Source organism: Jaculus jaculus, chromosome 9 (genome assembly GCF_020740685.1).
Source record: "Jaculus jaculus isolate mJacJac1 chromosome 9, mJacJac1.mat.Y.cur, whole genome shotgun sequence".
In the NCBI taxonomy this organism is placed as follows: Eukaryota; Metazoa; Chordata; class Mammalia; order Rodentia; family Dipodidae; genus Jaculus; species Jaculus jaculus.
The window spans coordinates 77495942-77507713 of NC_059110.1; the positions used below are offsets into that span (position 1 = coordinate 77495942).

Sequence of the window (11772 nt, forward strand, 5' to 3'; positions counted from 1 at the left end):
GGCATAGTAACATATGCCTTTTACTTATTCTAGCCCAGGCTGACCCAGAATTCACTATGTAGTCTCAGGCAGGCCTCGAACTCACGGCAATTCTCCTACCTCTGCCTCCCAAATGCTGAGATTAAAGGCATGTGCCACCACGCCTAGCTTAAATTTTTTGTTTGTTTGTTTTTTGTGGTTTTTTTTTTTTTTTTTGATTTTTCGAGGTAGGGTCTCACTCTAGCCCAGGCTGACCTGGAATTCACTATGGAGTCTCAGGGTGGCCTCGAACTCATAGCAATCCTCCTACCTTTGCCTCCCGAGTGCTGGGATTAAAGGTGTGCGCCACCACGCCCGGCTTTTAAAATTTTTTTAATAAACAAAAAAAAAAAAAAGAGATTTATCTGAAAGAATACAATCAATTTTTTTTTAAGTGAAAGCTGGGCATGGTGGCACACGCCTTTAGTCCCAACACTTGGGAGGTTGAGGTAGGAGGATTGCTGTTTCAGGTCAGCTTGGGCTACAGTGAGACCCCACCTCAAAAAAGGGAAAACTTAGCCTATCAGATATCAAAATACATTACAAATTATAAAGAATATTTACATATAGAAGGCACTATTGTTAAGAAAAGTTTAGCTTTATTTAATGTCAACTGTGTCTCAATTTTCCTTTTTTGCACAGTGCAGACACTTTGGGGAGCAGGTATAGTGAAAACGACATCCCACCACTTGTCTGGTGCTCCTCCAACTCATCATAGGAGAAGGAGTGCATGACACCAAGTTTCTAGAGGTGCTAGGGCTGACTGGCGGACTCTTCCACCATGGCTGAAGAGAAGGGTCCTAATTTTCTTCTTCAAGTTGCTTGTCCACTTTCAGCTGGGCTCTCCTTATGCTCTCCAGGTTCAGCTGTTGATATTTTCTTTTAAAAAAGCCACACTGAAGCACAGGGAGGAAAAGCCCAATCACAGGCCTGAAACAGCTACAGGTCTTACAGATCCGGCATTCTGGTTGTCACCTAAACAGCCCCCAGGCCCCTCTATTTCTCACATTTCTCTTCCCTTACCCTATCCTCCTCTGTCTCTCCCTAAAAGGCAATTCTTTGTGCCTTTTTCAGTCTGCCTCTTCTAGTGCTCATCCCCTAATCAGAGCTATCTCTGAACCCCTCATGCACTTAAACTCTTTTAACTTAACTAACTGCGAAACAGCACTGTTTCAGCTGTGCTGGATCTAGTCCTATTTAGGAAGATGAGGACAGAAAGCAAGCAAGCATGACCTGCTACATCAGGAAACTCAGTCTAGAAAAAAGTCTCAGACTAATTATAATACAGAGCAATGACTGTACTGGAAGTTTTCAGAAGGGAGTTCTCAGGACAAGCACATAAGCCACTGCAAAAATGCAGAAATCTGTCTGGGTTTTCAGGGAAGAGTGTGAGCAAGGAAAGACAGTGGGGACAGATATGTCTGGCAAGGAGAGTCACATGCTTACCAGCAGAGAGGTGTGAACCCACATAGGGAATGGTTCAACTGATCTGGAGGAAATAGACTTAAGGTGCCAAGGGAAAGAGGCCAGGGAGTAGTGAGCTTTGAATAGTACTGAAAGAGTTTAGACTTTGGGATAGGGAAGACAAGGAAAGAACTTTAAACGGGAATGACAGTGAGATCTATGCTCCAATATTTCAACTGGCTTTTATACTTTCAGACAAACTGTCCGGTTCATTTGCCTAAACAGAGTGTATAGCTGCAGCAAGAGGAAAAAATGGCCACAGGGCCAGGGCAGCTGTGCTACATGCAGGGTTGCCTTCTAGGGCTCTGGGCCCAGCACTGGAGCATGAATAGAACTGACCTTGAATAGGATGGCTACAATCACGACCAAAACCACAAGGCCTCCAACACTGCTGCCGATGATGAGTGGCAAAGAGGGGGCGGATTCCTCATCCTTCAGGAAGATGACCGTGATCTTGACCAGGTGAAGAGATCATCCAATAAATCAGTAAAACAAATGAGAAAAAAACACCATATGTTATTTTAAAGAACAAAGGAGGATTTGGCAGCATCAGAAGTATTGATCAAGACCAATGGCAGGACAGCAAAAAGCTGAGCATCGCCTGATGCAGCATCTAGATCACTAAAATTATCTAATACCAAAATACTTCGTAAGAAACTATTCTGGTATCTGCTGAAGAGTTACATCATCAAAAGAGTGTGCCCTTGTGTTATCAATGTCTGCCAATCTGAAAGAGGGTTAGCATCAGGGACAGCAAACCAATTCTAGAGCCAGCTGTGCCTCTCTAGGTCCTTGAACCCATGCTCATTATCTTCAAGGTTGAAATGATCTCCAAGTCCTTTCCACCTCTGTCAGATGTTTTTAAATCTTGCACAGACCTCTAAAGTCTTTGGCAATATATTTTTTCCCCAACAGGGATTGCAGTGCTCTTCACCAGGCTCAGAGTACACAGTCCTCGGTGACAACACAGTAAGTGCAGAACTGTGTCCAGGCAGTACTTATAAAGAGTCCTCCCACTAGTCATCTGCTTCTCTTGTTTTCCTGAGGATCTCCTGATGTTGGGAGTCTAGTCTCCTCTCACCAACAGAGCTCAGCTGAAAAGCTCAGGAGACAAGCCTTGAAATGGCAACTGAGACCTGGCCTTCCTGGGTAGTGGCCAGAGGGTCACGATGATTCCCTGCTATGATGCAGAGTACCCTGTGTTTAAGCATTTAGATCAGGGATTCTTGGGAGAGATTTACATATGGGATATGGAATTACCCAGATTTACCCTTGGGGCCTTTCCAGTTAATTTATGCATGCCGACTGATTTAGGGCTGGGCCTCCAGGCCCCACTTGGCCAACAGGTAGCTGATCTTTACAGTAGTAAGCTCTGGGCCTTGAGAGTAGGGTCATATAAAGCAACAGCACCACAGGAAACATGGGGACAGAGCTGGCTTTCTCTTCTATAAAAAGCAGAAGGTGGAGGAAAGCAATGGGACTACAGAACCTGGATTAAAGAAATGAAGGTGCCAGATATGGCAGCACACACCTTTAATCCCAGCACTCAGAAGGCAAAGGGAGGAAGATCACAGTGAGTTTGAGGCTACCCTGAGACTACATAGTAAATTCCAGGTCACCCTGGGCTAGAGAGAGACCCTACCTTGGACTTGGAAAAAATAATAATAATAATAAATGAAGGGAAGTTCCAAGTGACCAGATTTGAGTGGAAACAACACATCTGTTACTCAAAGCTTCTCCCTTTGTCACCAAAGAAAGCTACCGTGGCAGAAGGTAAGGGAGAAGCAGGACACAGGGTGCACTGCTTGTGACAAACATGGATGGTGATGGTCAATGGCTCAATAGCCTTTTTTCTCTATATGCTGTTCAGGAATCACCAGGAAGCTAATCATAACAGAACATTCTCCTTCACCGGTGACTCAGAAATCAGCCTGTACTAACAACATGTAAAGGAAGTTTCTTCCATGGGAAGGCACAAGAAGAGAAATCCTCTTTCTTCCTGTTATATACTCTGTCCTGTGAAAATACTAGCTGAACATCAGCTTAACCCAAAATGTTTGCATTTTGGAGGATGCCAGCTTTTGGATTCAGGTTAGGAATGCTCAGTGTGGTGGTTTGAATGTGAATGTATTTTCCCAAAGCCTCAGGGATTTTTAGTAAGGTTCAGCTTCCTGCTTAGGTCTCCAGCAGCCTCCTGGAGGAGGTGTCATTTGGGGTGGATCTTTGAGTGCAGCCCTACTGGGTGTACAGGCAGCCAGTTCAAGCTCCAGCTGTTCATGTTTGCTGGCTGTTGGTGGTGTCTCTCTGCTATGGACCTATGCAAGTGAGCCAGCTTCTTCTTCCACTTACGGTGTTTCCCCTGGAATCTGTAAGCCTGAAGTTAATCTTTTCTTCCTATAAGCTATTTCTGGTTAGATGTTTTTCCCAGCAAAGAAATAATAACTGCAACACTCAACTAGTCTACAAAATTCCAAGATCTGGGGCTGGAGAGATGGCTTAGCAGTTAAGGCGCTTGCCTACAAAGCCAAAGGACCCAGGTTCAATCCTTCAGGACCCACATAAACCAGATGCACAAGGGGGCACACATGTCTGGAGTTTGTTTGTGGTGGTCAAAGGCCCTGGCACACCCATTCTCTCTCTCAAATAAATAAAACTAAAAAATATTTTTTAAAAATTCCAAGATCTGAAAAACTCTAAAATCAGAAACACTTCAAAGGGAAGTCTGGTCCCAAGCATTTTGGATAAGAGATATTCAACCTACAGAGCATTTGAATATGTGGCAACTCTGTACTGGCCATGAGGGAAGGCATCACTACCAAAGGCATCACTATCGAAGGAGGCAGGCTACTGAGCCTGGTCTGCCTCCCTCCCTAGAAAAACAGCATATGTCCATACAGTGCAGCTATTTATACCCATAGATTCATTGCACATTAGGTACGTGGTAGGTACTACTTCTTATTTTGCTGACTTAGAACACTAAAATTTTTTTGACTTTAAAAAAATTTAGGGGCTGGTGAACTAGCTTAGTGGTTAAGGCATTTGGCTGCAAAGCCTAAGGACCCTGGTTTGATTCCCAAGACCCACATAAGCCAGATGCACAAGGGGGCACATGCACCTGGAGTTCATTTGCAGTGGCTAAATGCCCTAGTATACCCATTCTCTCTTTCTCTCTATATGCCTCTTCCTCTCAAATAAGTAAATAAATAAAATTTTGGGAGATTTGTTTGTTTGTTTTTTTGAGGTAGGGTCTCACTCTAGGCCAGGCTGACCTGGAATTCACTGTGGAGTCTCAGGGCACCCTCAAATAAAATATTTTTAAAACGAAAAATATTTTATAGCTAGAAAACTATCTTAGCAGTTAAGGCATTTGCCTGCGAAACCTAATAACTCATGTTCAAATCTCCAGGTCCCACATGGCCAGACACACAGTGACACAAGCACATAATGTTGCACATGTGCCACAAGGGGGCACACACACCTGGAGTTCATTTGTAGCAGCTGAAGGCCCTGGTGTGCCCATTCTCTCTCTCTCTCTCTTTCTCTCTCTCTCTCTTGCTCAAAATAAATAAAACAAAATTTTTAGCTGAGCATGGTGCTGTACATCTTTAATTTCAGCACTCAGGAGGCAGAGGTAGGAGGATCACCATGAGTTCAAGGCCACCCTGAGACTACATAGTGAATTCCAGGTCAGCTTGGGCTAGAGCAAGACCTTACCTTGAAAAACAAACAAAATTTTTTTTATTTATACATTTGCATGTGTATATGTGTTGTGCACACCAGGGCCTCTTGCATCTCCAAATAAACACCAGATGCTTGTGCTACTTTTTGTATCTTGTTTACGTGGGTGGCTTAGGTACTGAACCTAGTGTTGCAGTCCGGTTTGCATTGCTGATAGAAATCACCCAACCAAGAGCAGTTTCTGGGAAAAAGAGGTTTATTTTGGCTTATAGGCTCGAGGGGGAATCTCCACAATGGCAGGGAAAATGATGACATGAGCAGACGGTGAGCATCACCACCTGGCCAACATAAGATGGACCATACAACAGGAGAGTGTGCCAAACACTGGCATGGGGAAACTGGCTATAACACCCATAAGCCTGCCTCCAACAATACACTCCCTCCAGGAGGCATTAATTCCCAAATATCCGTCAGTTGGGAACCTAGCATTCAGAACACCTAAGTTTATGGGGGACACCTGAATCAAACCACCACATTCTGCCCCTGGCCCCCATAAACTGATATCCATACATGATGTAAAATACAATGCATGCAGTCTAACTTTAAAAGTCCCCATAGTTTTTACCAATTCCAATGATGTTCATACATCCCCATAGTCCAAGATCTTTTCACTGAGCCATAATACCAAAAAATAACCTCAAAAAAACCAAAATGGCACAGAATAAACATTCACACTACAAAAGATGACCATGGCATAGCAAAGAAATATCCAGCCAATGCAAGATTTAAAACAACCAGGGCAAACATCAAACTGTAACTCCAAGTCCAACAACTCTAGCCATTGACAAATCTCCAAGACTGATAATTCTAACCAGCAACAAGTCTCCGGCATTCCAATTCCACCCCTCCAGCTAGGCTACTCACAGTCCTGGAAAACTTCATCGGGCCAGCAGCTTTCCTTGGCAGCAATCTCATAGTCCCAGCATCTCCAATGGGTCTCCACTGCAATCCACGGTTCATCCTCATGGCCCCATGGGGTCTCCATGCAGGCATCCAGCAAACCTGCTTCACACTGCCCATGGCCATTTCCAAAACACAAAACCATGTTGCAAACTCAATGACCCTCTCTTTCCAGCATTTCTATACTCCACAATACCAGGTAGTGTGCCAATTTGTTAATCCAGGGGGGAATAGAGCAGACTTTGAAGAACAGGACACTCCTTGAGCACTCAGGCCCCTTCCAAAGAGTCTACATTCTTCCTGTTGTCCCAGTGCAGGTCATCTGGCCCAATCTCCAAGGTTGTAATCTCTTAATTGCAGCTGAACAGGCAGCAGTTTTGGACTAAAGATTTCTTTCTGTGCCATATTCCTCTGCTCACACCAGTTCATTTCTATGCAAAGCATCCCTGTACAACTTCTCAGGACACGGGCATAACAGTAAGCTTCTCATACAAACTGCCAGACCAGTCCAAGAAAAGCTCTTTCTCACCGTCATAAGCCATACCTCACAGTCCATAGTTCTTACTGCATTCAGGTCTTTCAACTCTGACCAGAATAGTCCATCAAGCTGTACTTACAGCACTGCAAGGCATCTCTTAGGCCAAGGTTTCAAATCCTTCCTCATTCCTCTTGAATATCAGCTCCAAAAGGCCAAAGCCACATAGTCAAGTATCTAGCATCAACCCCACCCTCAGTACCACTTTACTGTTGCAGTCTGGTTCACATTGCTGATAGAAATCACCCAACCAAGAGCACCTTCTGGGAAAAAGAAATTTATTTTGGCTTATAGGCTCGAGGAGGAATCTCCACAATGGCAGGGAAAATGACAACATGAGCAGAAGGTGAGCATCACCCCTGGCCAACATAAGGTGGATCATACAACAGGAGAGTGTGCCAAACATGGGAAAACTGGATATAACACCCATAAGCCTGCCCCCAACAATACACTCCCTCCAGGAGACATTAATTCCCAAATATCCATCAGCTGGGAACCTAGCATTCAGAACACCTAAGTTTATGGGGGACACCTGAATCAAACCACCATACCTAGGTTGGAAGGCTTTACAAGCAAGCACTTTACACTGCTAAGCAATCTTCCCATACCCAAGAACACTGAATTTAAAGAAAGGAATTTTGGAGAAATAAAAGCATAGCTGGGCATGGTGGCACATGCCTTTAATCCCAGCACTTGGGAGGCAGAGGTAGGAGGATCCCTGTGAGTTTAAGGCCAGCTTCAGAGTGAGTTCCAGGTCAGTCTGGGCTAGAGTGAGACCCTGCCTTGAAATACACGCATATACACACACACACATTTTTAAAAAAGAAATAAAAGCATAAATTTATAAATGAAGAATTTTCACTTCCATTTCTTCCATATAATGTTCTATATTATAGGTACTTCAAAATAAACTGGGGGTGGTGGTACACACATATAGTACCAGTATTGGGGGTTCAGGCAGGAGTGAAATACTTTCTCAAAATAAATAAAGAAGAATATAAATAAATAAATCTCTAGAATAAAAAAGTGCTACTTTGACATATATAGAGAATTGCTCCTTTCTCCTCCTCCAGGGAGGAAAATTGAGGATTTATTACTTAGCAATCCAGGTTTGCTGACTTGACATTTCCTCTAGTGAGGACTCATGCCTAACTTAAGAGTTCACAGAAATGACCAACTCTGAAAGAAGCAATGTCACTAGGCAAGTGTCAACAAAAATGAAAATGTAGCAGGGTATGATAGTGCATGCCTTTAATCCCAGCACTCAGGAGGCAGAGGTAGGAGGATTGCTGTGAGTTCAAGGCCACCCTGAGACTATATAGTGAATTCTAGGTCAGCCTAGGCTAGCATGAGACCCTACCTCGAAAAAAAAAAAAAAATAGAATGAAAATGCAGGTTAACTCACACAGGACCATCTAGGCCATAGGCCACAGACATCAATCTGACCTTAGTAATATTTCTGCAAATGAATTCCAAGAGTTCTAGTACTTATACTAAGTTTTGCAAAAAGAATTATGCACCTCAAGTAATGAAATTTTTCATACTGCAGCAAAACACTAATTCTACAAACTAGGAAGACATTTATGTACACAGAAAACAATTTCTCACTTAGGGCCCATTTCAACTATATCCTAAATAATTTTCAAAGTTAATATGTTTCCTTTCTTGCTTGTTTTCTTTTTCTTTTTCTTTTTTCTTTTTTATTTTTCAAAGTAGGGTCTCACACTAGCCCAGGCTGACCTGGCAGTCTTTGTAGTCCCAGGCTGGCCTTGAACTCATGGCAATCCTCCTACCTCTGTCTTCCAAGTGCTAGGATTAAAAGTGTGCACCACAATGCCCAGACAAAATTATTATATTTTTAAATCAAAGTACACTGTTGTTGATCGTAGCCTAATTATTTCAGGTAAGGTCACTGTAGGCCTCTCAGTTATTTGCCTTATTTAACAGATGAAAAACTGAGGCAAGAAGTTCACAGTCACTTTTGTGGTAGCTCGTAGCAGAGCTAAGATTTAAAGTGATAGCAGGAGGGCTGGAGAGATGGCTTAGTGGTGAAGGTGTTTGCCTCCAAAGCCTAAGGAGCCATGTTCAATTCTCCAGGTCCCACATAAGCCAGACACACAATCTGATGAGAGCGTGCAAGATCCCACATGCACACAAGGTGGCACACACATCTGGAGTTTGAATGCAGTAGGTGGAGATCCTAGCACTCTGATTCTCTCTCTCTCTCTAATAAAATACAATAATAGCCAGGCGTGGTGGCGCACGCCTTTAATCCCAGCACTCGGGAGGCAGAGGTAGGAGGATCACCATGAGTTCAAGGCCACCCTGAGACTACATAGTGAATTCCAGGTCAGCCTGGGGCTAGAGTGAAACCCTACCTCGAAAAAAACCAAACAAACAAAAAAAAAACAATAATAATGAAGACAAGTTATAGCAGGCAACAGGAGGGTATCCCAACAGAGAGTCAAAGGTTAGGTACAGTTTTCCCAGGACACTACCCAGAAACCAGCCAAGGGTTACCTTAGTTCTGTGGTTCTCTGCATTCAGCCCCTCATAGAGAGATCTGTTGAAAGATATTTCACCAAGGATCTGCAATTCGGTTACATCGCTTAGTAACTATAAGATGAGGGTGGGAAGGCGAGAGAGAGAGAGAGAGAGAGATAAAACACATCTTTAGACCTGGACTCTATTTCTGGACAGTTCCCACTACCATTCCCTTTACTCATGCTCCTTCTCCAATATTCCTTAGCCTTGTCAATGGTCACAGGATGTACATAATTATCCAAGCAAAAAGTCTGTAGTTATTTCCCACTTCTTTTCTCTTGCTCTTACCTCATACCACAACTCCCACTTAAATTCTTGGCAATACTTTTACTAAAACCCTGTCTCTTTGTACATGTTCTTTTTTCCTCTACCCCACTTCAACTTTCATTGCGACATTGTAGCTCTCATCTGAATCATTGCAATGATTAATCACCAATTCCCACTTCTTTTTTTTTTTGTTTTGTTTTGTTTTTCGAGGTAGGGTCTCACTCTGGTCCAGGGTGACCTGGAATTAACTCTGTAGTCTCAGGGTGGCCTTGAACTCATGGCGATCCTCCTATCTCTGCCTCCCAAGTGCTGGGATTAAAGGCGTGTGCCACCACGCCTGGCCCACTTCTTTTTTAAAAAAATATTTTTATTTATTTATTTGCAAGCAGAGAGAAATAGAAGAGAAACAGAGAGAATGGGCATGCCAGGGCCTCCAGCCACTGCAAATGAATTCCAGATACATGTGCCACTTTGTGTATCTGGCTTTATGTAGGTACTGGGGAGTCAAACTCTGGTTGTTAGCCTTTGCAGGCAAGCACCTTAACCACTAAGCCATCTCTCCAGCCTGAATCAGTTCCCACTTGTAAATAACCAATCAGCTGGTTATTTACTGGTTCCCACTTCTGAATAACTAATCAATTGATCACCATTTTCCACTTTTGAATAACTGATAGAGAAGAAGGTGTCTCTATGAAAATAGTATTTGAACAATCTTATGCAAATTAACCACAAATACAAAGGCCCTGTGACCAATTATATTAGCCTGCTAAAAGAAAAGAAAGGAGGGCTAGAGAAATGGCTTAGCAGTTAAGACACTTGCCTGCAAAACCTAAAGACCCAGGTTCAACTCCCCAGAACCCATGTAAGCCAGACGCACAAAGTGATGCATGCACATAAGGTGGTGCACACATCTAGAATTCAAATGCAGTGGCTAGAGGCCCTAGCATGCCAATTCTTTCTCTCTCTCTCTCATAAAAAAAAAATTTAAGTAATTGAAATGAGAGAATTAGGTGGATAGAGTAACAGTCATAAGAAAGAGACAGGAGAGAAAGAAGATCACTAGAAGAATTAAGCTAAAGAACACCTTAGTGGAGACCAGATCATGCGCTGCTTTGCATGCCATTAAAAAAAAAAAAGCATGGATTTTAATCTAAGTGTATCCAACTCCACTGTACACTGCTTTTGTTTTGTTTGAGCGTGCGTGTGTGTGTGTGTGTGTGTGTGTGTGTGTGTGTGTGTGTGTGTTGTTTGTTTTTAGGAGGGAACTGGTTCGATCGAATGTTTGCTTTTAGAAGATTGGCAGCTGTTAAGTGAAGAATTATTTGTAAAAGTTCTGGGAAAATTCAAGTCAAGAAGAGGAAGTCTAGGATTACTGCAATAGTCCCAGCAAGGGATGGTAGCTAGAACTACAACAGCAGCAAACAGATGAAGAGAACTGAATGACTCAATACATATCCTGGAGGTAGAAAGGGGGAGCTTACTTGTTGCTAGGGTTGACACGGGGTGAAGGGGATGTAGGAAAGGGAGGGTCCACAGGTAATTCCTACATGTGCTAATATGGGACAGAAGTAAGTTATCTACCGAGGGGTAAGTGAGGAACTGGCTACGGAGCAGATTGGGACGGATGGCTCGAGAATCCTATTTTAGACATGAAATGTCAGATGCGATCACTCTTCCTAAAGGAGAGGTCCTAGAGCGAGATAACCAAATCTGGAGCATTTCTTGGTCGCAAATACCTGCTTATTGTGACCCAAGGAAATCTCTGCAGCCACAGTTACCGCTTCTTTATTAGACGTGACGGCACACCTCACCGAATGCCATTCTTCCACGTTCTGCAAAGGCAAGGTCTTGTTCGTTTACCCACTTTTCACGCGTTAGGGAAGCAATGTTTAACCCCCGGCACACAGCCTCGGAAGGGCCCACGACCGAGGGAGGGTGTGCGCAGTCTGAGCGCTCACCTTGATCCCAGCAGGGTTAATTAACCCAGACAAAAGTGACCGGAGGAGGCCGCTCCCTGGAGCCTGACCACTCCCCACCTCTCCTTCGACCTTCGGGGGCGTCCGCGCTCACCTGGACCCGCTCGCTCCCACAAGCGCGCTCCTGCCTCTGGGTGCACACGGTGTGAGCCTGAAACGAGAGCGGTTCGCGACCCGCGCTGAGCCGGCGGAAGCAGCCACGCTCCTCCGCCCCCTGGCGGCTCCACTGACGCCCAGCACCAAGCGCCGCCGGGCCGGGGCCGGGCACTAGGACCCAGCGCGCCGCCGGGCGCGCGGCACGAAGCCTCGCGGTGTTTGCGTTTGCGTTTG

The 11772-nt window shown here is 44.2% G+C and overlaps 1 protein-coding gene across 1 annotated transcript in view; it reads right to left on the minus strand.

Moving 5' to 3' along the window:
* Nucleotides 1–597: 597 nt before the first annotated feature.
* Nucleotides 598–11772, minus strand: part of Itgae (integrin subunit alpha E) — a gene marked incomplete at its 5' end in the record, with an annotated part of 69894 nt that continues 58719 nt past the window's right edge. The window contains 5 exons of the mRNA XM_012952196.2: nt 598–914; nt 1822–1935; nt 9176–9271; nt 11203–11298; nt 11537–11593. Coding sequence (XP_012807650.2) covers nt 819–914; nt 1822–1935; nt 9176–9271; nt 11203–11298; nt 11537–11593 — 459 coding nt within the window. The remainder of the gene's footprint in view (nt 915–1821; nt 1936–9175; nt 9272–11202; nt 11299–11536; nt 11594–11772) is intronic.